At 50.9% G+C, this 25,700-nt stretch overlaps 3 protein-coding genes across 4 annotated transcripts in view; 1 reads left to right on the top strand and 2 right to left on the bottom strand.

Moving 5' to 3' along the window:
• Nucleotides 1-9,748: 9,748 nt before the first annotated feature.
• Nucleotides 9,749-11,618, bottom strand: AIRIM (AFG2 interacting ribosome maturation factor). Of its 2 annotated transcripts, XM_084274407.1 has the most exons (4): nt 11,365-11,618; nt 11,053-11,232; nt 10,858-10,976; nt 9,749-10,682 (listed from the first exon to the last, which is right to left on the bottom strand). In XM_084274407.1, the coding sequence occupies exons 1-4, from the start codon at nt 11,577-11,579 to the stop codon at nt 10,615-10,617; spliced, it is 582 nt and encodes a 193-aa protein (XP_084130533.1). In that variant the 5' UTR covers nt 11,580-11,618; the 3' UTR covers nt 9,749-10,614. The 2 variants fall into 2 exon arrangements, 1 of the variants encoding a protein (XP_084130533.1); XR_014617812.1 differs by lacking the exons at nt 11,053-11,232; nt 11,365-11,618 and having other exon boundaries at nt 10,597-10,682; nt 10,855-10,919.
• Nucleotides 11,619-11,855: 237 nt separating this feature from the next.
• CDCA8 (cell division cycle associated 8) lies at nt 11,856-16,490 on the top strand (the record flags this gene model as incomplete). The annotated part of the gene is made up of 10 exons (XM_084274075.1): nt 11,856-11,937; nt 12,031-12,159; nt 12,530-12,570; nt 13,254-13,329; nt 13,771-13,910; nt 14,210-14,289; nt 14,628-14,717; nt 14,912-15,038; nt 15,987-16,073; nt 16,446-16,490. The coding sequence occupies 10 exons, from the start codon at nt 11,856-11,858 to the stop codon at nt 16,488-16,490; spliced, it is 897 nt and encodes a 298-aa protein (XP_084130201.1).
• A 5,209-nt stretch (nt 16,491-21,699) lies between these two features.
• Nucleotides 21,700-25,700, bottom strand: part of LOC311200116 (lethal(3)malignant brain tumor-like protein 4) — a gene marked incomplete at its 5' end in the record, with an annotated part of 35,922 nt that continues 31,921 nt past the window's right edge. Inside the window, 2 exons of the mRNA XM_084274294.1 lie at nt 21,700-22,363; nt 25,446-25,508. Coding sequence (XP_084130420.1) covers nt 22,235-22,363; nt 25,446-25,508 — 192 coding nt within the window. The 3' untranslated portion in view covers nt 21,700-22,234. The remainder of the gene's footprint in view (nt 22,364-25,445; nt 25,509-25,700) is intronic.

The following is a 25,700-nucleotide window of genomic DNA, read 5'->3' as shown; positions in this document are numbered from 1 at the left end:
CTGAGCTGTACAGGCAGGCAGGCGATGCACTTCCCTTGCCCCATCGCTCTCCCTGCCAGATGTGGAGCTGTGTGGATAAAGCCATTCAGAGATCCCCCTTGATAGCTACAATTTGCCTTTCCGATGGGTGGCTGCTTGTTTCCCTTCTGTGCAGGGACCAGGCAGGCTCAGCACAGACAGACATCTTCCTCCAGCTACCATCCCAGGAACAAGTCCCCTGTTAACACGCAGTTCAGTGGGAGAGAATTCAATGTTGTCCTCAAGGGATGCCAAGTGAAAGCAATGGCCCTTGAGCCCAGCAAAACCTTGCCTCTGCCTGTGATTTTACTGAAGATCCCCCTGGTGCTGATGGTGTTTGTTAGATCCCTCACATCTGTGTGCAGCTTGAGTCTGCTTCTCTGCACTACAGGAGCTATGGAAGCTCCAAGCCCTCGGAGGGGGTGCTTACAACAAAACCAACAGTGGCTGCTAATGTATGATGAAAAAAGAGGGGAGGATGGGACAGGAGGAACACCAGGCTCTTGAAACCCTCTTAGGAGATCTAAGAAGGGACCGAGGGTGATGGGCTCCCCACCTTCACTGGCAGGTGACCTGCTCTCCCATCCTCTCCGGCTGATGGAGCCAGGGAACCCTCCCAGGGCTGCACTCCTGGACACGGGCGCTTGGCACCTGCTTTGGTCCATGAAAACCCTGTCATTTTCCTAGGCTGGCCATAACTGGATGTCTGATTTTAGCCCCCCCCTCCCTCACACTCTGCTCGTGCTCTGTCCAGCCAGATGCATGGAGCATCCTGCTGCTGGCACAGCTGCCTGCCCCAGGGCTGGCAAGGATGTGACATTTCAGTTGGTTGTTCCCTATGAGGACAGTTTCCTCTGCTTCTCCAAGGGGCCATTTCTGCAGCTGGGGTCATTCCTGCTCAAGGCTATCCCAGCTCCAGGCTCTCCTTGCCTGTGCACCTTCACCAAGAGCAGCAACCTCACCTGCTCCAGGCCACAGTTCCTCCTCTGCAGCCCCCAGCCATGCAATTCGGGGTCTGTCTCCCACCCAGCATCCAGCATGAGGAACAGGGAAAGAACCCAAATCCCTCCTGCACCAGATCTGCTCTCCACCCAAAAGGAATCCAAGGTTTCTTCCAGGACTCCAGGAACTGAGCTGCTGACCTCTGGGTGCTCTGAAAGCAAAAGGAACAGCAGCTTTAGCATCGTAGATCCCTGGTGATAGCACAGGAGGAGAAACACAGGCAGGATTTACGTCCTGTCCCTTACGAATGCTTTGGCTGATACACTAAAAGCCGGATGGAGCATAAAAATGGAATTTATTCAAATTAAATGGTTGCAAATGTCATGCTACGTTGAGCCAGAAAGTTCTCCTACACGCAACAAATGGAATTTATGCTTCTAGAAAGCAGGCAATTTTACCTGCTACTGCCCATGAAGGATGTTCTTGTCCTTCTTGGTTTCAAAAATAAAGAACAAAGGGCATCACCTTGCTGGGGTACCAGGAGCTATTCAGGAAGACTTCAGAAAGGCAACATATACTCCTTCAATCAATCGAATGAATGCTGCTCCCTTCCAGGAGAATAACAAAATCACCTGCAGATGTGACTTTCCCAGCAGTTGTTCCCCAAGGCAGACCCCTTAGAGGCTTTTTGAGTGAGGACCCCCAAATCACAGACCAGAGTCTCAAGAACCTGGGAGAAGGTAACTTGTTGCAGGCAGCCCTCCCTCCATGGGCATTGGCAGGAGTCCTCCAACCCTGCTCTTCTTTGGACAAGATCCTCTCCTGCCCCAGCAGATGCTCTGCAGGACCCCACTCTCATTTTGGGGGATTTCTGGGACAGAGAGCAGAGCTCAGCACCCCAGGGCTTTCAGCCCTGCTGCGAGGGCCCCCATCCAGTACCTGCTTATTTTCAGCACACACCTGGTCTGACTCAAGATAACTGGATTATCTTTCTGCCTCCTGTTAAATATATATTAAAATTAAGCATGTTTGGCCTGGGTCACAACACTCAGCACCTCACGGGTCTGTGCTCACTGTGGGAGGCACAGGCTGGGGCTCTCAGTGGACACTGGGGCACCCGGCAGCTATCATCACACATTCCGGTACACGCGGAGCCTCTTTAAATCAACGGCTTGTAAACGCAAAGCTCCGTCTCCAGTTACTGCTCCTTGGGATCAGCCAGTCCCCTGCTCTCCATGAGATATGTTTCGAATGATAGCATTTGTCTTTAATAAATGGTCACTCCATAAACTGCCTCCTATGGGAAACCTGGGGTTCCTAAGTAAAACCCGATGTTTCCATTCCGCTGCAACGCATCCGCTCCAAGATGAATACCAACTCATCCCCTGTTCAATATCAGCCTGAGGTGTGCAGTGGGTTTGTGTTACTATTTATGAAATTCATATAGCTGGGCTTAATCTGTTTCAGATCCCCCAGCTGTCTCTGTATCAGCCCGACCCGAAACAGGGATGCTCTTCTGCCAGAGTCACTGGCATCACCCACATTCGGAGGGGATAAGGTGCAAAGCCACAGCCATGGGAAACCTCACTGGACCTTGGAGGTTCTTTGGCCAAATGTTTGCCTCAGAAGACCTTCTGGGGTGCTTTATTTTTCAGGCCAAACCTCTCCGTTCTTGTCCATACCCTGAAAAGGAATCTGAGATACACACAGCGTTCTCCTACGTCTCACACTGCGTGCAGAGTGACAGGAATCTGATGAACAGACCATGTCATTGCAGGTCACGGTACTCAGGGTCTCTGTATATGTTGCTTCTACACCCCTAGCCTCAAACACACCGTTCTGCAGGCACACTGCTCAGATCTTGGCAGACCAGCACAGAAACACTTCGTAGGACGACTACAATGTCTCAAACATCGACAGCATCACTAGAGAACACTGCTCGAGTTCAAAACTCATCCAGAAGATATGAAAGGGCACAGGTAGCAAGCATATCTGCATCCTTCTTTGGCTCTAAGCGGATATAAAATGTGCCCTGAGCCTTGAGGATGTCCCGTTGAGGGAAGGACAAGCTCCAGCAACGTGCCTGCGAGTGCAGGGCAGGTCTGCTGCTGGCAAGCACAGGAAGGTGGCTGCTCAGCATCGCCCCGGCTGGGGAAAGCTGTCTGCAGGATCCCCCATCATCCTCTTTGCTCACAGGAGCGGCCGTTTTCAGGGATCCTGGTCAGAACCTGTTGTTTGGTGGATAGCAGATGCCCTTTGGGGCTTGAAGAAAAGAAAAAGAAAAGGAAAAAAAAATAACAAGAGAGAGACACACCGACCCATTTGAGTTCCATCTGTTGGAGTTTATAACTGTTCTCCTTCTAATTGCCAACAGACAATGTGAATTGCAATTAGCTAATTGCTTGCTGACTTTCCGTTCTAATAATAGTCATGTTCCAGAGTTATACAAGTTTGGAGGCTGCTGCTGTTCCCTTGCAACTGGCAATAATAAATAATACCGTATTCCCTCAGCATTGCCCTTCCTTCCAAGTTTCATCCTCATGCAAATTGCTCCAGCATGTACTAATCCCTGACGGGATGGCAGAGGCATCAACAGCATTTATTTGTAGTTCATTGCACTGGGAGTGTTCAACACTTGCACGATGATGTGGCACCGGCACGCCGTGACTCCCGCACGCCACTTGTCCCTTCTGCCTGGCCGCCACGCCAGGTTTGGGAGATGCCTCTGGATGGGGCTTGGCAGCGGCACTGAGTGCTCCGCATCCCTGCCAATCCATCCCGCCTGGCAATGCGTGTTCCTGGTTTCAGGCCTGGGGGAGGGGGTTATTAGGGTTTTTTGGGGTTCCTTGGCTTTCCCTTCACAGGATCAGATGTGGCCCTGGCCCCTGTAGTGACATGTTTTATTACCAGTAGCTTCAATAATGTCAGCACAGACCTAAACTGGAGCTTTGGAGAACACGTACTCCCCAGCAGCAGGACAAGCTGTGCAGCGTCACTGCTGCAGCGATAAGGGGAAGGGGGGGGGGGAGGGTTGGACACCTCGGCCAGGCTCCTGCTGGGGATGGGGGCCAGGCTTGGGTGCAAGCCCCAGCATTCCCAGGGCTGGGTGGGGGTGTGCAGGGAGCTCCCTTCCAGGCGGGTGAACTTTTCTACACCCCTCTCCGGGCTTTCTAATCTCCGTCTCGTTACTGCCGTGCAGATGCGGCTAATTGAGAAGCAAAGCAACAGCCCGATCCAGCCAAGCCAAGGCCAATGAAATGAGCAACAGCATTCCCTGGCGCGTGAGGAACTACTGAACGCAGACCTGCCAGCACGCTGACATCTCCAGAGCTTACACACTAATCTTATTAAACTCGACCAAAAAGCCTTTTAGAGTCGGGGGAGTCACGTCCAGCAAAAGCTGGATTGTTCCCCTGCTGCCTCCGGGGTTTTTCCACATGGTTGGCTCCCCGTGCCTTGGGCAGGGGGATGCGGGACCCCCTCGCTGTGGTGCTGGGAAAGGGGAGCAGCTGCCCAAACCCCACAGTTGCGTGGGGGGGCTCAGCCCACCTGAGGTCCCGTGGCTGTGACTAAGACCCGCAGGAGCTCGCTTTCAGGTTCCTCGCCAGCAGAGCTGCTCTGTCGCTGCCTCCAAAGTCCTCCCAGCCTCCTGCTCTGGACGGACCAGCCACAGGCTCCTGAGCTCCAGAACTGCTTCACATTGCTTTTCCTTTGTGCAGAGTCATGTGGGCTTTTCCATGCCTGACTTCTGCCCTCCCCTGCTCCTGACATCTGACTCACAGGTGGATTTATTCCATGTAAAAGCCACACTCCACAGCCCATCTTCCCACTTGCACAACCTGCTCTGGCCCCCTTTCCCAGGTTTTGGGCAGAGATGTACCAAAAAACACAGCATGAAACCATGTTGTCCTCAGTAAAGCCACGCCAGGTGAGCTCTGCCTCACGCAGAGGTCTGAGAGGACAGCTCTGTGCAAAGAACTGGCCAGGACAACTCAGGGTACCACTTGCAACCTCTTCCCATCTCAAGCGTGGCACCAGCAGGTATTTTCTTTACAATTCCTGGTAGGCCAGCCCCTGATTTTGTGTTTTGCATCCAAGATCAGCTCTGTTTAAGCTTCTCGGTCATTTTAGTTCCTCCATGAGGAACTAAAGAGAGAGATGGAGGAACACACTTCTGAGGGTCACGTGTAAAGAAGGGAAACGAATGATGGTATTTTACTTCTCAGCACCCAAAGCAATAAAAATCCCAGTGTTTATCCCAGAATCATGATTCCTCTTGCATGACAACGGAGCCACTCTTGTTCCCCAAGCAGAGCTGTGACGCTTTCTGCCAGGGAAAGCAAGATGACAGAGTGTGGTGGCTGCTGTCCCCTCCCCACAGCTCAGGTGCATGAGGCAGGAGCAGGCTCTCCTTGCTCAAACGCAGAAGCGGGACACGACGAGCCGGAGGAATTCAGCCAAAGGAACAGCTTTGCTTACTTCTGCTTTGGCTGCTTCTGCGACTGGTTTTTTTTCCTCAGCACTGGTTGATGGGTTTCAGACCCAGGGAGCATTAGGAAACGAAAGGGAGAAGGGCTGTGACACACCACGCACGGTGCCAAGGAATGGCGGTGACGCACGGCAGCTGGCGGGGACCCCGGCGTGCACCTCGCCAGCGCTGCTGCTCAGAGCCACCCTCCGCAGAGCCCTGCTGCCCTGGCTGTCCCAGCACAACCTCGGCCGCTGCCTCCCAGCACCGGCTGCAGCTTCTCAGCTCATGTCAGGAGCTTGGGGACCATCGCCCGCTGCTCCACTCCTCCCATGGAGGTGACACTGGCCGGGGCCACACCAAGGGGACAAGGAGGCAGGGTCCACAGCATCTCCAGAAACCTCCCCAGGAAAGGGGGACGGCAGGAAAGCTGCCTGGACCTGGCAGCCACACAGCACAGTTTGTTCCCAGGACCGACGGCACGTTGCAGAGGAGCAGCATCGCTTCGAAGCGCGGCGGCAGGGCCAGGTCACGCAGAGTCAGGGGAGGGTGAGGCGTTACCGGACCACACCACCATCCCAAGGGAACATCCCTTCTGCTGGGCCGCACGAGTTACTCCCAGCAATCACTGCCAGGTGCTCTTGAAAATGGGGCCGTGGGGTTTGACCAGCTTGAACTCATCTCCTGACCTCAGGAGAAAGGAGGAAAGGTCCTATAATGCTCAGTGTGGAGCTGAATCTGGTCTCTGGCTGACAAGTGGCTATGGACTACGCACAAAAATGCTCTAAAGCTGACTGCACCAAATGTTTCTTCTCCACCTAACGCAGTTGTTTGGGACTCAGAAACAAAACTGCATCTTGTAGTTTTTAATAAAGCTCTTGGCGAACAGTTCAAACGCGGGGGGGGGCGGGGAGTGGGAGAGAGAGGTCGAATTTATGGGAGCGGGAGGAGATCATTTGCTTTCTTAGGAATTGGAAAAGATGAATAGTGTGCGAAGGCTCTTGGATTCATTCCTCACATAGCGGAATGGTTAGGAGACTTACCGGCTTGCTGGTCTTGGTTTTGCCTTCCCCAGGTGGCCTAGAGACTGTCTGGGCTGCGGAGGAATAGGAATGGGGAGCCCTTTGGGTGGGAAGGCAATGGAGATGGTGGAGCTGGCAGGAGCACTGGATAATGGAGCAGGTTCATCCTGCCAGCACGGGCCCATTCCTGAACCCCAGACTGCCAATGGGACAAAAATGTTCCCTACCAGGACCCCCAACCTTGGGAAGCTCTCTCTCTTACCATTAGCATTCTGCAATCAATATATAACGTGCCAAGGTGAATCCCAAACCAAGGGGAAAAGGGAAGGAAAAGGACAGGAACTTCCCAAGTCCCACTGAACCACCCCAAAACCACTGGAAGCCTCGCTGCACACGCAGAGCAGCGGGGAAGGACAAAAAGTCCCTGGATGCACATGAGGAACCACAGGACGTGGCTTCAAGACAAGCCAGAGGCTGTGTTGGAGAAGCAGCCTCTGGGGTTGTAAACTGGCTTGGGCATTGCTTCCAATCTTACAAATCCCATCATCCCACTGGACTTTGGGGCAACAGATAGCCCCCTTTTCCCCAGGGGGGGAAATGCAGCTGATACAGCCAGAGTGTGAGGCTGCAGGCAGCTCAACAGCCTCAACATCAAAGACAGGGGACACAGGTCACCCGGACATGGCGAGCAAAAAGAAGCCGCTGACTGTATCCCCTGCCTGAAGTAAGAGTCATCTCCCCAAAACCAAAGTTATGCTGGAAACTAGATGAGAGGATGGGCAGGGAAACTCGCTTTCCGTTGTTGGGTGACCGTCGGAGGAACATTGGACAGATCTCCTCATTTCTCTGTGCTGCTGTAGCTGGGAAATTGCAAGCCAACACCCCTGTCACTTGGCTGGGTACAAGCGCAGTACTGACTTTCAGTACTCCAAAGACAGCCACGGAGCACAGTCAGCTAGAGAAAACAAAATTCTTGGGCTGTTTATGAGCATCTGGGGTGCTCTGATTTGGGGGTTAAAAGGCTGTGGTGGTGCTTCAGTGCATCGACGGCGTTTTGAGGTGGCAACAACCTCTCAGACGGCCACGATCCGTCTTATTTTTCACATAATATTAGGAAATGTAATGTTTTCTCTGAGAATGAATGAGGAACTTGAGCAGAACTGCTAAACATAAAAGTTCATGGACATCTGGAAAGGATTAGCCAGGAAGGTGCTTGGGACAAGGAGTTCAGGCAAGTTCAAGTGACACCTACTGTAGATTTGTTTCCACGGAAGGAGGGAGGACTGAAAGGGTTGAGGGGAAAAGCAGGAAGGGAGGATTGAAATAAAACCTGTGCAGGACTGGCAGACGTGGCATGAGCGAGGACAGTGGCCTGCTTCTGAAGAAGGGTGAAGAGCAACGAGCTGGCTAAACCACTTCTTGTGTCCCCTGGTGAGGGCAGATGACAGACCCTGTGCTGAATCACAGAATCACAGGGGTTAGAAGGGACCTCGAGAGCTCATCGGGTCCAACCCCCTGCCAAAGCAGGGTCCCTAGGACAGGGCACACAGGTCAGTGTCCAGACGGGGCTGGAATCTCTCCAGAGGAGGAGACTTCACACCCCCTGGGCAGCCTGTCCCAGGGCTCCCTCACCCTCACTGGGGAAAAGTTCTTCCCCATGTTGGTGGGGAACTCCCTGTGCTCCAACTTGCAGCCATTGCCCCTTGTCCTGTCCCCACAGACACTGAAAAGGGGCTGCCCATTTCCCCCTGCATCCCATACTTCAGATATTGATAAACATTAATAAGGTCCCCCCTTAGTCTTCTTTTCTCCCGGCAGAACAGCCCCAGCAAGCTGAGCATGTCCACACTACAGGAAAGCACATCCTGCTTCTTGGCCAGACACGTCCCTGCTCCATGTACATCTCCAGGAGCAACCAATTTCACTCCCCTGGGAGCTCAGCAGCAACTCGACAGGGCACACACCAGGATAAAGTCACGAGCTCTAGAGAAACACTGAACCACAGGCAGAGCCCCACATCCAGTGAATGCAGATGGGAGAGTGTTTGTTTTATTTCGGAGCGGATAAGCACTCGTGCAGCCCCCTGGGCCCTGCAAAATCACAAAGGAGCCCTGCTTCAGGCCAAGATGAAAGTCTCAAAGAATAAGCATGAAAACCACAGGGGCTTGTGAAACCCATGCTTGTTATTAAATGACTCACAAAGCTTTTTTATCACATATTTCTGCCTCCGCCTCGTTTTACGCTTAAATTCAGGTGCCAAATCCTTTGCCTTTCCCTGCCCGTGGAACCCTTGTAGTAAATTCAATTTTTAAATCTGTTTGAAACCCAGGAGCTTAACGCTGAAGCAAAGCTCTTGAGTTTCATTTAGGAGGCTGGAGTTACCCACAGCAGGTCCTCATTTCAGAGGCAGAACTGCACAGAGCCCCCACTGCACCCCCAGCTAACTCACCCTCCGTGAAAAAACAAACCAAGCAGATCGAAGTCAGATGCTCCCTATAAATGTTTGTGGGTGCTTTAACTCAGTGATTTTTAGTTTGTGCTTTCCCTGGAAGTGAAGAATAACCATTTCCAAATTAAGCTAGCTGCAAATCAAAGCATGAGCTTTGTGTGTCCTGAAAATTTTGCCTTAGCAAGGCAGCTCCAGCTGCTAACTTTGTTTTATTGCAATCCTGAAAGGCAGACCTCCACACAATGCTTTAAGAATAAAGGCAATCCGGTTTATTTTTATGGTTAAATATGTTTTACAAGTCTCTGAGTCCTTGATACCGCCCTTACCCACTGCCCTTGCTTCAGGATGAAACCCCCCCATCCTGTGTGTTCGGCTTCCCCGGGCAGCTGGAGAGCACCCTGCTGGTGCCAGGTGGATGCTGCGGCTTTTTGAGACACCTCCCTCCCATCCCAGCCCTCGGGACAGATGCTGGAATCCTGTGCTGATGACTGCAGCCCAGTTCTGGGCTCCCCTGTACAAAAAAGACAGGGATCTCCTTGAAAGAGTCCAGCAAAGGGCCACAAAGATGATTAAAGGCCACCTTCAGCAGCAGAGCACCACAGTCACACCCCCTGAGCACCCCACCCAGCCCCCCTGTCCCATACGTGCTGAGAGCAGACCCCACCTCACCTCCCCGGTGCTCAACGCCCTGCCCTTGGCAAACCCCGATGTCACCAGTGGGGCCCGGAAGACATCCCAGCGCCAAGAGGGTGACGTGAGTTTCCTCTGCGACTGGAACTGCACACACAGCAGCATCGCGAGGGGCAGCGCCCAGCCGCGCTCAGCCAGCTTCCCCGAGCCTGAGGCAGCTCCGCTCCCCTCCAGCCCAGCAGTGCCCTCAGGCGGTCACACTCCCCGGGTCGAGCCCCGCATCGCCACAAAAACGGCACAAGCATCTCTACAAAAACAGGGCACAAGCGTCTCTACAAGCTGCCCAAGTCTTTATTTGACCTTCCTTGGGAAGACACAGTTCTCACCCCGTGTGTTATTTAGAGACAGGCTACAGAGGATCGGGGTTATGGCCAACTAAAGATGCCCCCCCACACTGCCAGCAGTCACAGCCCCTGAGTGCTATTTCAACGTGCCCCAGCAGTGACACCACAGGAACACTCTCCAACCCCCCTGAAAACTGCCTGTGTCAGAACTCGGGTGTCCATGCACCTCCACAAGTACATTTTCAAGACAAACGTGCTCCTTCCTCTTCACAGAGAGGTGGGGTGAAAGCAAATGGGTTGCTCAGAGGCACAAGGTGCAAACTGGTTTTAATCCCTGATTTGCCACCTGTATTTACTTGCACGGGCGGCACCTAAACATCTTTCCTAAACTGTATCAGGCTGCTGGACCTTACATCACACACACTTACTTGCAGTGTGCCTCAAGTCAGTAAGTCCCCACTATTCTTTTCAGCACACATGTTTATCCACAGCAGGCAAGAGAAGGGATGACTTCTGTAGCTAAAGATGACTGACTCCCATCTTCGTGGCTTCTTCAGTTCAGGGGCTTCTTCACACCTCAACTCTACTTCCACTTGAAAATGAAGCAGTGGCCTATTTCTTGCTGAGGCTGCGTACCCAAAAAGCAGGAGTACAACCTCCTCAGCTCACCATCCTCAGTGGGCACCTCTGACCACACCAGGCACTCAGAGAAGCAGGTTAATGTCTGTCCCTCCTGTTCTGTCAGGAGCCTGTCGAGCAGCACAGCTCTCGGTGGTTGTCCACAAACAGAGAGATCTTAAGAAGAGCATCTGGGTTGGAAGGAGAAGAAACACCTGTTAGCTTTACACATTTCATCTCTACTCTGTACCCACAAAAAAACCCTCCAACACAGCAAGCAACATGGGGCCTGTGTGAGAGACGGGGTGAAGACAGCAGCACAGAGCTCAACAAAAGACCCTCTGGGTCTGCCTCAAGCACAACTACCTTGAACAATGTCTTCCTTGTAGCGCTCCAAAATCCTCTCCCAAGACTGCGGGAGGGCTTCCATGTCTGCCAGACGCTCACAGCTGATGCACTGGAGGAGGAGCTTGCTCTCCAGGTACCTTCATGCCCGATAAGGAGGACAACAACAAAAAGCCCCCCGCCAGCAGTGCCCGGAGCCCCACCACAAGAGGATACAGGTACCGGTAGTAACGCTCCACGTCCTGCAGCCCCTCCAGCGCGTCTGCCAGCGATGGGCAGCGTGGCCCGCGCTGCAGGGCCGCCGCCAGGCCCAGCTCTGCCGCTCGCTCCTCGTACAGCCGCAGCACACCGGCCACGCCGGCCCCCACGGCGTCCCGCACGACCCGCAGCTCCGCCCTGCGCGGCAAAGTACGGGGCGGGCGCTCAGCTCCGGCCTCGGGCCCCCAGCCCAGCCCCAGCCTCAGCCTCAGCCTCAGCCTCAGCCTCAGCCTCAGCCCCCCGGCCCCGGCCCCGGCCCCGGCCCCTCACCGCCGGCCGCCCAGCTGCTCCAGCAGCGCCTCAGCGGCGCCGCGCTGCTTCCGCCACAGCCGGGCCCGCAGGTCACCGAAGGCGCCCAGCGCCGAGCCGCCCCACGCCAGCCGCTGCGCCGCCCGCATCTGCGCCGCCAGCCCGGCCAGCGAGCCCAGCAGCGGCGCCCAGGCCGCCAGCGCCTCCCGCCAGGCCGCGTCCTGCCGCGCCGCCATGGCCGCCCACTCCCGCAGCGCCGCCGCCAAGGCTGAGAGCGCCGCCATAGCCACCCGGAAACAGCTGCCCAATCCCAGCGCATCATCCCATCGCGCCGAGCCCTTCCGCGCCCCGATTGGCTGCGCCGTGAAGGGCTCTGATTGGCTGCGCCTCGCCGAGCGCCGATTGGCTGGGAGGTGGCGGCGGTTGGGTTTAAACACGCGGCGGGAGGCAGCGCTTCCGCTTCCCGTCCCTGACACCGGCTCCGGTACCGACAGAGGCTCCCGGGCCCCGCCATGGCTCCCTCACGCAAGAAGACCGCCTCGAGCGCCCGCAGGCAGAAGCTGGCGGCTTTCCTGAAGGATTTCGACCGCGAGGGTAAGGCCGCGAGCGGCAGGGAGGGGAGGGGAGCGGGCCCGGCGGCGGGGAGCCGGCCCCGCAGCCGTGTCCGAGCCCTGTCCCTCCCCGCAGTGAGGAGCCGGGTCGAGCAGCTACGGACCAGCGGGCAGCGCCTCGTCAAGGAGGTGGAGAACCTGTACAACATCGAGATCCTGCGGCTGCCGGTGGCGCTCCGCGAGATGAAATGGCTGGACTATTTCGGTACCGGGCGGGATGGGGCTGGGACGGGGGCGGAGGGGATGGGGGGTGCTGGGGGGGGGGGGGGGGGCGTCCACCGTGAGGCAGCGAAAACCGGCCGGGATAAGAGAGCGACCGGAGCCCCCCTGCCCGGGGTGCCCCCCCCCTGCCCGGGGTGTCCCCCCCCTGCCCGGGGTGTCCCCCCCCTGCCCGGGGTGTCCCCCCCCTGCCCGGGGTGTCCCCCCCCTGCCCGGGGTGTCCCCCCCCTGCCCGCGGTGCCCGGTTTGCGCGGGGCCTTTACACCCGCCGGGGATGAACCGCCGTGTGTGACCGCGTACGCTGCGCGGGCCGACCCGGGGACGCGCTGATTTAACGCGTTTTCTTTTACCTTTAGCAAAAGGCGGAAGCAAAAAGGCGCTGGAAGAGGCGGCGACGGTGGGTACCTGGTGTAAGGCCTCTCTCCTTCTGATGGTGTCGCCGCAGAAAGCTGGGGAGGGGGGATTGCGGTAGCAGAGGCTCTGTTAATCCTTTCATAAACGCTGGTCTAAGGTGTAGCTGTGAGGTGCCATTCGGGGAGGCCCTGGCTTGGGGTGCCTGGATTAGCCAGGGCTGCCCCTGGATCCCTGGCAGGGTTCAAGGCCAGGTTAGACAGGGCTTTGGACACCTTGGGCTGGTGGGGGGGGGTTCCCTGCCATGGCTGGGGATTGGAACTAGGTGATCTTTGAGGTCCCTTCCAACCCAATGCATCTATGTATCTGAGACAGGATTCCTGTGTTCTTACCAGCACTGGTCATTCCTTACCTGCTTGAACTCATCCCTAGATGCCTGAGAGAACACATGCTTCTCAGTTGCAAAGCTAGAACACTTCTGAATAGGCTGGGCAGGGGAGGGGGTGAATCATACATGCAGCTGCCAGCTAAGGTGTGTTAGTCCTGCATGCAGACCTCGCGTGGTAATGTCACCTCCAGAATGACAGGAAAGGTCCCAGTTTGAGTGCAACAGAAAACTTTGATGCATTCTTGCTATAAACCAGTTAGGGGCTTTCTCTACAGCTTTGACTTCTCAGAACTCTGTGCAACTAATAATCCTGATGATATTGTGACTGTTCTTAATTTTAGGCAGACTTGGAAATAACAGAAATAAACAAGTTAACAGCAGAAGTTATGAAGACTCCTTTAAAAATTATCAAGAAAGGTCAGTTTGGTTTTTAGCATTGTGATGAGTTGGGTAAGGTACAAGCATGTCATGCTTTATGTACTGTGAAGAATAATGAAGTTCTTATTGTTGTGCTTGAGGATGTGATCTAGAGGTGGACTAGGCTGTGGTTGGACTCAGTCTTAGAGGTCTCTTCCAACCCAAGCGATTCTATGATTTACATCCTTCAATATATTTACAAGACAGCGGGGGAAAAAAATCCTCCTTTTAGTAAAATTAAGTAGAGCTTAATATAGGAATAAACTGCTCAAAATAATTCCAGGTATTTTGCTATCAGCCCTTTGGGTTACACTGGACTTGAGATTTCACAAGCCAGTTATTGCCAGAATGCTTGTGGTTGTTCAGTGTTTACCTCCCCTGTTAACTGATAGTTAAAAGTTATTCTTGATTATCAGCTTGGATAATGCTTTCTCTTTCTAGCACAAAAATCCAAGCAGCATATTGAAGCTATTGAAGAGGAGACAGAACCTCCTTTGCTTCCTCTAGCAAAGAAAGCAAAACACGATAGCCAGTGTCCTCCAGAGGTAGAAGCTGAAAGTGTCAATCCAAGAACTGGGAAGGTAAATAGCTACTCTTTGTGATGACTTTGCTCCCAGGATGCACACTACTCACTGTGATGAAGTGATAATATAGCTGTCTGGGAGGGATACTTTGAGGGGGACTTCAAACCAGGTATCGCTTCCTGAAACGTCTAGTGATAGGGGAAGGTCAGACAGGCTCGTACAGTGTTTGTGGCTGGTCTCTTGTGCCGTAGAAAGGAGCTGGTTGAGCCAGACGTTGTGTTTGAAGGTGTTTATGTGTTGGGGACTCAGCTGTCACACAATAGCCACAGATCTTTGGTGGGTGCTGTGTGTTCCAGGTGAAGGCATCCGCAAAGAAAGCGCCGGTGACCCGGAGCAGGAGAGCTCCCTCGGCGAGAGTGAAGCGCGTGAGTAAGAGGTAATGGGGGTATCGGGTTTGCTTGGTTTCAGAACCAGGGAATATGTGAGTAGTGCTGATGCCACTCTGAAACGGGGTGGGGGGTGGTTTGCTAGACTGATTGGTGTAGTTGTGTTGTACTATAGGAAAAAGTCAGTGATGGGATAGTGAGTGGAAGACAGACAAGGTCCTCCTGTGACAACCAGCTATCCCCAGCTTTGGGGATTGCCTCTGGTTAGTAGGGAATCTACTAAATGAAAGTACCTCTGCTTTTCTGTAGTGATTGCCTCAGTCAATTAACAACTTGTTAAGATACGTGCACTACTCTGAGCAGGTGTTTGCTTGTTTCCCTTTAACAGATCAAGCAGAAACAACTTTATCACTCCAGCTATGGATAGAATTGGTGGTCAGGGAGGTACTTCCATAATCACACCCAAATTCGACTCCAGGTTTGTATTCTGTTAAATTTCCCTGGTGATCTCTTCTCCAGGGGGGTGCTTTGCTGTTTGCATTGTGTATGTGGCTGTCACCTATCTGCAACATCATCCTTAGTGGTTCTTTCAACTCGAAGTGAAAGACTTTTAGCCTCAGCAATTTGAGCAATTGCAATGTAGTTACCCCTGTCTCTTTGGGTTTGTTTCAGGATTTTCAAGACACCAGGCTTACGCACACCCTCAGTGAACGAACGGGTTTACACCATCTCTGCCAACGGCAGCCCCCTCGCCGACTCCAGCGATATCTTCATTACGGTCCCAGTGGGAGGAGGCGAGGTACACCACTGACTTCCACACAGTCACAGATCGTAGGGGTTGGAAGGGAACTCTAGAGATCATCCAGTCCAACCCCCTGCCAAAGCAGGTCCCTAGGACAGGGCACACAGGTCGGTGTCCAGACGGGGCTGGAATCTCTCCAGAGAAGGAGACTCCACACCCCCTGGGCAGCCTGTCCCAGGGCTCTCCCACCCTCACTGAGAAGTTCTCCTGCATATTGGAGTGAAACTCCCTATGCTCCAACTTGAGGCCATCGCCCCTTGTCCTGTCCCCACAGACACTGAGAAGAGGCTGCCCATGTCCCACACTTGAGATATTGATAACCATTGATCAGATCCCCTCTCAGGCTTTTCTCCAGGCTGAACAGCCCCCAGGTCACTCAGCCTTTCCTCACAGGGGAGATGCTCCAGGCCCTTCATCATCTTTGTGGCCCTTTGCTGGACTCTGTCCAGGAGATCCCTGTCTTTTTTTATACCAGGGAGCCCAGAACTGGACACAATACTCCAGGTGGGGCCTGACCAGGGCAGAGTATAGAGGTAACATCTCTGATGAGGGGATAGTCTGAAAGGGTTAAGGCCCCCAAGAAGTTACACATCATCTGCTCTTGTCGCTGCAGTTTGGCCACTTTGCATTATCAGGGAATTGATCTCACTCAAAAAGAACCTGAAAGATTTTTACTCCAAAGCTGCTCTGAGCAGGATGTAGAATGATGGTCTGCTCTGTGTTTTAAGTAACAGCTGGCAGTAATGTGTTAATGCACTGCAAGGAAGGAATGAGATGAGCTTCTGCTCAAGCTGAACGTAGTTCTCTGCCTCTGTGTGGTCTCCTAGTACACTTGGATTTTGTTTACTTTTATATTTTAATATTTTGAAAGTATTTTTTTCTCCTTCCAGCTACTGCAGCTGGCCAAACAGCAACACTGAGATTTGTGGGTTTGTTTTTTCACAGAGCATTCGCTTAACAGCAAATGATTTGACCAAGAAGAATCTTCTACATCTGAATCCAGAGGCCCAAGGAATTATGCAGAAGCTGTCGGTAAGTCTGTACTGTGGTTGGTCGTGACCTGAAGCTGTGAGGCAGTGTTGTCACTCTGTCATCAGTCATTGGAGCTTTAAGCTGGACCACTGAATCATAGAAGCTGTTTATTTCCACCACCACCCCACCCCTGCTCCTTGTCTTGTATTTTGGCTCACATCAGTGGTCAAGGAGAAACATGACCAGAGAAGGGAAGGAGAGGCAGTAGCTTTATCTTGCACCTAGCTTAATGCATACTGCTGCTTGGAAATGATCTGTTGTTAATGTTTAGAAATGAATCCAGACTGCCAGTGCCTTCTACTTCAGGCAGAAGCTGTCAGTGGTTGTGAGATATAAACCTGCCTCTAAATAATGACTCATTTTTCTTTCCAGGTTCGTCTCGCACAAGCTTGCAGTGCTGCAAAAACCCACAGATGAACTTGATGGATGTTGATATCCCTCTGTAAATACAGACTGTTATAGTTAGGGTTCCTGCTTTTAGTTCTTATGTTAGTTTTTGTCTTCCTTCTATTAATCTACAGAATGGAAGTTAAGAACTCTTATTTTTCTCCCCATAATACGTAATGGGATTAGAATAGATCACAGGGAAGGGAAAAAACCCCCACTTTATTGCTATTTCCTTTAAGGTTGAGACCAAAGTACAGTTCCTTGGGCTCACAGACCAGCGAGCTGGGCTGTTCTGGTCTCTTGCCGTGACCACAAGTGATGGGGGTTTGCATCTCCCTGGGAAAAGCAGCAACAGATCAGACGTGTTGCGCTTCCTTCCAGGCACGTCCTTGCTACGCAGACGAGCGTAAAAGGCCACGTCTCTCTCCATATAGTACTGGAGATAGCTGAGGGCAAGTTACTGATGCCTGGGAGTCAATGGAAAGCTTTTGTTCTTTTAGCAGCTGTTGTATTTAATGAGCTTTGAGGGTTTTATAGTGAACATATGTGTTTTATTGTATTAAAGGAATAGAAGATCCAAGTGCTTTAACTCAGCTGAATCAATCAGCTAGACCACTGCTTAACTAGATTACTAAGAGTAATCTTGGAGCTACTGGAGGATCTCTAATGGAAGAGAACTTTGCTCTTCCTCCACCCCCATCAAAATCTTGAGGAGCAGTGGTACTCCTGGACCTGGGTATTGACAGGGAAGAAGAAAGCTTGGACTAGTCAAAACATTGCTTTGCCCTTTCTTCTCACCTAAACTGAACCAGTTCAGTGTGTCTCTGACAAAGAGCCATGTCCAATAAATGCTGTTTGAACAGAACAAAATAACTTCCTCAGTCATTACAGGATGAAAAGAACAAAATAATTTCCTCATTCAAACCACAGAATTTTAATTGTTGTTGTGAATCTTTGTGGCTGGTCCAGGATGGGAGAGGATACTTCTCTTGTCTGGTGAGCAAAGATAGGGAATGCCTTAAAAGCTTGGTTAGCTTTGATTCCTGAAGTGTTAATCTGTGTGAATCCTACAAAGTCAAATGTTAAAATGGCATCTGCAAGATGCCAAGAGGCATCCTGATCATCCAGCCTCTCTCAGCAGGGAAGCTAAGGTGAGAACGTTTCAACTGCATGTTAAGGGAATGTTCAGTGTAAAGAACTTTTGCTGCTTTAGCTTTTACTAAGGTGTTTTTCCCCTAACAACAAACCCATGTCTGTCTTAGCCAGTGTACTGCCCTGTCCATCAATGCCTCTGCAGCCTTGATTGAAGCCTCTTTGAAGGAGCTATAAACAAGGAGGCTGAGACTTTGGAGGCTTTCTCTAAGCTTGGAAAAGTTCTGCTTTTGGCGAAAGTCGAGCCAACAGCATGATTGAGAAGGAAGACTGGGAAAAGCTGCTGCCAGAGGGAACTCATGCTTTGGTGTGAGTCTTTGATGCAGCCTGTGGCACGGGAGAAAGGTTGTAGGACACCATTCAGACGTGAATTTCCTTTGCAAAGGAAGCCGTGCTGCTGTGGTGCAAACCTCAAGTGGGCACCGTGTATTTGGGAACGGCTGTTTGGGGTTTTTGCAGCTTCTGTTTCCGAACTGCAGGTGGCAATGTTGTAAACTACTAAGCTCTTAAGCACGGTTGCCTTGCTGCTGTGGAATTCTGCTAATGTATTAATTTAAAAAGAAAAAACAATTAGTGAAGCTGTAAATATAACTAGCACACTGCTTGGGTCCAGGTGTTCCGTCCAGATTCTGCTTTAAACCTGGGGTTACCAGGGAAAAAAATAAATGAACTGGAATGTTTAACCAGCCCAGAGAATTCTGTTGTTAATGCTCTCTGCTTTTAAAAGCTCTGGTTCCATCCTTAAGGCCCTGCCTTAAGGACATGCATGTTACACTGTTGGTTGCTCTGGTCTCCTGCTTGACGTTGAGGCATGGCATTGTTGCTTGGGAAATCCAGGAATTCATGGGTTTGCTAGTACTGGGCAGTTCATAGGATTAATGAATGGTTTTGGTTGGAAAAGACCCTGAAGAGCATAGAATCCAACCATCTCTTCAGCCCTGCTAGGTCCAACAGCAGACACTGTGGTCAAGTACAACATCTATTCCTTTTTTAAACCCCTCCAGGGATGGTGACTCACCCACCTCCCTGGGAAGCCTTGGTCTGATATCTGACAACCCTTTCAGTAAAGGAATTTTTCCTAATATCCAACCTAAACTTCCCCTGACAACTCCAGACCACTTCCCCTTGTCCTGGCACCAGCTACCAGGGAGAAGAAACCGACCCCCACCTCTGGCTCACGAGGTCTCTGGGTGCTGCCCCTGTGGTTTGAGCCCTTCCCCAAGAGTAGATTCCTTGGAAACTGCACTCATTGGGAGTATTGTGTGCAGCTCCTTGGCTCAAGGAGATACTGGAGAGGGTCCAAGAAAGGGCTGTGAAGATGATGAGGGGACCAGAACATCTCTTCTGAAGAGGCTGAGGAACTCGGGACTCTGTTGCTTTGAGAAGACCAAGGGGGGAACTTCTCAGGGCTTAGAAATCCTTGAGCAGGGGGTGTCAGGAGGATGGGGTCGGTCTGTTTTCAGTGGGGCCTGGTGACAGGACAAGAGGCAACGGGCATAAATATGAATATAGGAAGTGCCACCAAAGCATGAGGAGCGTCTGGACTGTGAGGCTGGCAGAGCCCTGGGACAGGCTGCCTGCAGAGGTGGTGGCGACATTCAGACCCTGCTTGGATGCTGCCCTGTGCAACCTGCTCGAGGGGATCCTGCTCTGTTAGGGGGATGGACTAGGTGGTCTCCAGAGGTCCCATCCAGCCCCAGTCCTTCCATGATTCCTCAGCTTTATCACCGTGTCCCACCCCAGTGTTGTTCAAGTCACCTTTGGACTGACATTGCTGTGCTGAGGAGGCCAAATTGTGCCTGGAAACCCTCTGGCTTTGGCCAGGAGTTCCCTTCTCTGCTACCTGAGACCTGGCCAGGGTGGGAGGTGCAGACAAGGAGCAATGTTTCCTGGAGCACCTCATGCTTGTTAAGGTCTAATGGGATCAGTGTGGTTATTAATAGCACTAAGCTCATTTGCTCGTAGCTCACCCCTTGCCTTCCTTCACAGTTGTCCAATTGAAGCTCCATCCCCAGCTGCATTAAGTTCCAGCTGGTATCAGGGATGGGGTGGGAGTGGGTTCAGAAGACCCCTCAGAACACCCCCATCGTGTCACTGCCTGGCTGTAATCCTGCAAACTTCCATCTGCGTGTAGCACCCACCAACTTACACCCCCCACTGCAAATCCCAGTGCACAAGAACAAGGCAAAACTGCAGTCACCCCACCTGGCTGAGTGACAGAGGGGGGAAAACTGGAGCAAAGGAGTGCTCAGGGTTATTTAGGAAGTCAGCAGAGAGCTGGGAACAAAACAGTCTGGCTGCAGATCCTCCGCTCCAGTTGTCAGGAGACAGTTTTGCTTTGCCTGGCAGGCGAGTTGTGTAGACCCAGGACATGCCACTTGCAATTCCAGTCTTGACAGTGACACTGGATGCACAGAGTGGGATACAGGAACGTGACTCTTTGGTGAATATCCCAGTTATCACACTAAAAATGTATTTTAATAAATTAAATCCATATCTTGTTCAGTCCTTAACACTGCATTAAGTCACTCGCCTGCAGTTGTCTGCCAGATATTTAATGTTTTGGTTATTAAATATCCAACCACCCTGTGTCTTCTCTGTGGAAGGCTTAAACTCCTCAACATCTTATACAAAAATAGAAAGTATGGAGACAAATTCCTCTATATATTAATCCAGGCTGGGATGGCTTCAGAGATGGGGATTCTGCTCTATTTACAATTCTAAGGAACTTAACGACTTTAGGCAAGTCACAGGGACCTTCAGCTGGAAGGCTGGACAAAGGACACGGAGCTATTAGGGAAGGAAGACCAGGTCCTTGTGTCACCACAGTCACAGACAGCGTGTTTGTTCTCAGTTCCCCATGGCTCTCAGAGAAAACTGCAGGGCTGAGACCAAGGCAGCAACACCAGTGACAAAAACACCAAGTACAGGAGGGAGTTTGAGGTGCTTATGAAGTGGTCATGTCATCATGCAGTGCTCTGAGCAACCCATGCAACCCTGGGCAGAGGCTGATGGTCCATCTGCCTGTGGCAGCATCACACACACACCCTTTCAGCACCCAGAGGGGTTCACACACACAGCATTCAGCCTGGCAGCTTTCAAGGCTTCCCCAGCTAAGATGGTTCCAGCTGAACAGCCAAATATCTGAGAGGGAGGGTGGCCAGAGGAAGAGTCAGAAGCTAGAGTGCTACAAGGCACGAAAGGAAACACTGAGCAGAGCCCCAGCAGGGCCTCCATCCTGAGAGGACAGCTCTGGAAGTAACAGTGTCCCCGGTTACACCGCAGTCCCACGTGCCATGTTCATAAACCCACACTCTGACTTCCAGCAGAGCAGGAAACAGTCGTGTTTCCTCTACTGCCAGGAAGCTGTATGCACTGCAATGCAGGGACATACTTTGCCTCCTCCCTGCTGCAGACTGGGACTCTCTTTTGGGAAGTAATTCTTACCTTGTCCTGCTGCTGCCGGTTCAAATCCCGACTCTCCTGCAGCCAGACTTGCTGCTCTGCCTGCCTGGGCGCTAGAGAGGATGAGGAGCCAGTGCCCTGCTGCTGCAGCACACCGACTCTTCTGTGGATCAAAGTCCACTGGGAGGCTGGAAAGGGTAAAGCACTAAGGTTCAGTTATTAAAAAAATAAAGGCAAATTGTTTCTAGGAAGCTGTCTGCAGCCACACACACATGCTGGCCACTGCTGGGTGCCCAACTCATATCCCCAGTGTTTGGCTGAGAGCCACGAGGACAAGAACAAACCCATCAAATTCCCAAGTGCTCCTCATTGTGCCACTCTGCCATAAGATGTTCCTGATCCAGCAGTTGCACAAAACCTCTGAATGGAAGAATTACAGCTGGAATATTTATCTTTGTCTCCTGGGGGAGGTATCTTCAGGAGAGCTCTTTGCTTACCCCAAAGCTTGCTTACACAGGGCTTGAATCCCGCTCTGGTGACATGCACGAGAAGATTCTGCTTGTTACCAGGAACGATGCAAGCCATCTCTGACAGAATCCCTTTGCCCAGACTACCCTCCTGCTGTGGTGTAAGCAGCCCTGGAGCCAAGGGTATGAGAACAACAACTAGTAGGGTCAGGAGGAGAAACTGGAGTTTACAAATCAGTCCTGACAAGATCAGCTCTTGAGTCACAGCACTGAAGGATACAGGTGAGTTGCTCTGAAGTGCATCTTTTTTCCTATTTTCTTACTCTCTTAAGAGGTTTAATAGCTACAGAACATATTAAACATGCTGGTGATAACTCAGTCTCTCTTTCAGGCACTAGCACTGGACACAGCAGTCCTCTCACTCACAGCTTTCTTCAAGCTATTGCAGCTCCACCAATGTTACCCTGGATTCCCCTTATAACTGGAGGTTGCTTCTAGATCTCAAAAAGAGATAGATATATCAAAACCAAACTCAATAACAAAATATAATAATATCCTCTTCTTGGAAGTGAAGCTGCCCCATATTCCAGACTGTGGCAGGATTTTTATGTCCTCAAAATATTTTTTTAGAAGTCCTACTTAAAACACATTTGAGTCCCAATCTGGCTGTTCAGCACAAGCCTGTAATGCTCTCTGTTGAAGATCTGCTCCCTGTCAGTTCCTCGTGGGCTCTGCAAAAGGATAGTTGTCTCAGATGTCTTCTGCAGACTTGAGCATGAGAATGGCGTTGTAGATCTTCAGGGCAGGACCCAGCTTGATACTGAGTATTTTAACTATGTCGTTCTGGTTCAGGAGCAGGAAGGCCTCCCCGTCTATCTGCTAGGGGTTGGAAACACAACATAAGGTAAAGATTACTTTCAAGGCATAGGCAGGATTCTCACTTAAACAACGTACTTCAAACTGAGCAGTGAACACAGGTCTGAAGGTGGAGACCTTGTATTTCTCTCTAGATCCAGCACTGCTCCCTCCGTGAGGTTCCCAGGCATGCTGCCCTTTCCAAGGGTCTCAGACCTCACCCAGCAGCCCCTTTTCTAGAAATAACAGGCTCTCAAGTGTGTGCGAGGCTTATGGAGAGACCATGAGGAGTGTGCTGCTTCCTCAGACTTTAGATTCGCTGTAATTGCTATAAAAAGCCAACAACTGTCAGGAGTCTGACAGCCTGTTCGCAATCTGTGGCCAGAAATTAGATCAGGAAATCCAGAATGTGAGTCTGCAGGAGGCAGGAATCCAAGAACGATGATTAGAAATACAAAATCACCATTTCCTAGTGCATTCATTACATACTATCATTGTGTAGACCTATTCAGCGTAAAATTTAATGCCAAACACCCTTTTTTTCTGGTCAGTTCTGCTGAAAATCTTACAGATGAGAAAAATCCCTGAGGTGTGAACATCTGGCTGCTCTCACTAGTATGAACTATGTCTGTAGCCAACAGGTCTCTGTTCAAGGGAGAAACATGAGGCTATTGTGAAATTGTTTTCAGTGACACTCACTGAGCTTGCTTAGCACATGGTCAAAGAGATCACACACTATATAAAACAAGGCATAGTAAAGACATGTAATCTGTCTGGATTTACAGACACATTCTCCCAACCCATCAGCAAGGAGATATTTGATTAGATTCGAAGTAAGCAAGTGAAAAACATAACTACCTTGTGGAAATTCAGGATGCTCTAGGTAGCAGCAAGTGAAATCATAACAACTTATTTTAAGAAGAGGTTAAAAATTTACTTGGATTTACAAGAACGTCCACAGAGACGACACAGGTACAATTAATATAAACCCCAAATGCTGCAGGCAAGAACCTAAAGATTAATGGACACAGACAGACAATGTGTGTCTCCTTAAGTTATTCCATTAAAGTGCATTTAGAGAGACTGACAGTATCTCATCCTCTCATCACCAGATGCTCCCCAGTGCAGCAGACAACACTGGACACTCAACTCATCCAGAATAACAAGTATTCTATTTCTGTAGTCTTCCCAACTAGAGCATTTTGGACATCAGTGACTGGTAGAAGAAGATACACTGAATAAACTTGGACAAATGCACAATTAAAACAGAGCTGGGTGCCAGGATTTGGTTTCACCTTCCCTAACCACACAAGAGACCATTAGGACCATTACTTCACCTCCCAGTACATACACTGGAAATGACAGCAGAGTTCCCAGGCTGCAGATGGCCACAAAACATCCCTGAATCTTATTTGCAAGCTGCCTAGAGTCTACACTACTGCAATGAATACATTAAAGTAGCTTGAAACAAATGGACTGCTGTTTGAATTGAATAATATAGTCAAGAGTAGCAGAAAACTGCTGGAACAAAGTCCTACACTTCAAAATGGTTTTGAGTCCAATATTATTACCATGCTTCACTTTCACTGTGTTGCCTCAAAGGTGCTTATTTTAAACAGACCTTCCTGAACCAGGCATAGAAACAAGCACAGTATCAGTGCCTGTGCTTTATTCTTAATGTCTTTGTTCCATCTTATTTGGATGTATTTTAACATTCTGTGCACAATTTGTTCTCTTCTTTCCTGATGTAAGCTGCAACTTATGCCTCTCCCCCCTGCCAAGAGAAGTCTGCAAGGGATTTATTTATCCAAACCAGAGAGCACTCAAAGGCCTGATTACAGCTAATGGACAACACGGATGGGGTTGAGCAGCCCTGTCACTCACACCTAAATTCTGGCCAAAGCCAAACTGCTAAAAGGGTTTTAATTTCAAACTGACTATTTGGTTTGAGCACAAACCTGAAAAAACAACTCAAGCCCCTCTGATATGGCATGGGGCATCCTACTCTAAGGCTGCAGAATGTTAAGGTATTAAAAGAGAGCCATGGGGCCATGGCTCTCTGAACCAGAAAGCAGACACTCCGTTCAGGACCTGTTTTCAGTTATGTCTAGAAGGAATAAAATACACCATGAATGGTTTGGTTCATTAGAAGATTTGCCAGTCACATCTTACCTAGCAAACTCTTCCCTGTGAACACATCTTCGCTAGAAATCAGGATGCATTTTTTAATGCTCAGCTACACTGAAAGATTGGTTCATTCAAATAAACATCATTATTCCCACTGTGTTCAATTAACCAGCAGCCCACTCCACTGTTACACTGTGAAGTGCTTTTTGCAAGCCTCTGTTGTTCTTTTTCTTTCTTTTGTGTGTGCATGTGTTTTTTAAAATAAGGAAATACAAAATACAGATAGATAAATCCCCTAACATGCATTACAGCCTGATTCATCAGCCAGCTCTGGGGAGCAGTGATATATTAAAAGTCCACCCCTTACAGCCACTACAACGTGCAATGCTTCTCCTCTGTACAGAGGGTGTGCTCAGCACCGTGCAGAACAGAGAAGGTACAGCCCCTTCCCTCGAGCTCTCTCCACTAGAGCAGTAGAGCTGTGACAATAGATGGGGAGGGACGTCTCTGCAAATTCATCAGGGGCTCATAAAGAACCTCTCTGTCATACCTGCAATACAACTGAGAGCTGACACACTCAGCAGACTGATCCACACAAAGAAGTGCACTAAAAACCAGGAGGGCCATATCCTGTGCCTGTTCCTCTGAAGCCAGAGTGAGCCCACCACAGACAGGGAACAGAGTCCAGCCCGCATGCAGCAGGGATGACAGGCTACACCATATACAGGAGCTGCTTGTTCAAGGAAAGATTCCCCTCCTGCTCTCACCTCAGCCCATGGGGGAAACCAGCGATTCCTGGGAGGCCTGATGACTGCCAGGCTCTCCAAGAGACACAGGGGTATGCGCTCGTTAGAGGGCGCAGATGAGATCTTCCTTGTGCTCTCTGTATGGTAACTCCAGAGTAACGGGGCACAAAACCACCTCACTGCCATCAGACCTGCCAGTGGCACAGCACAGGATTAGGACAGACTGGACTTACCTCTTCCCTGAAAACAGATGCTTGTTCTTTGCAACCAGGTAAACGCTGAATAAAGCTTACCACCTGGAATGACATTTGGGAAAAGAGAAATATGCACAATTAAAACAGGGCATTATCAAGCAAAACAGTCCCAATTCTGTACATGAGTTGTATATGCAAAAAGGTTTGAAATCGTTAATGCTTAAAGCTCTCCCATTAATGAAAAATATAGGATCACAGACTGGTCTGGGTTGGAAGGGACCCCAAGGATCACAG

Source organism: Gallinula chloropus, assembly GCF_964237585.1.
Source record: "Gallinula chloropus genome assembly, chromosome: 22".
Taxonomy (NCBI): Eukaryota; Metazoa; Chordata; class Aves; order Gruiformes; family Rallidae; genus Gallinula; species Gallinula chloropus.
This window is presented reverse-complemented; position numbering and strand designations above follow the sequence as displayed.

Coding starts and splice junctions, on each gene's coding strand:
- AIRIM (XM_084274407.1), bottom strand. CDS start 11,579: ATGGCGGCGCGGCAGGACGCGGCCTGGCGGGAGGCGCTGGCGGCCTGG. Junction 11,233..11,364: donor GAGCAGCTGGGCGGCCGGCG/GTGAGGGGCCGG, acceptor TTTGCCGCGCAG/GGCGGAGCTGCGGGTCGTGC. Junction 10,683..10,857: donor CAAGGAAGACATTGTTCAAG/GTAGTTGTGCTT, acceptor CTTCCAACCCAG/ATGCTCTTCTTAAGATCTCT.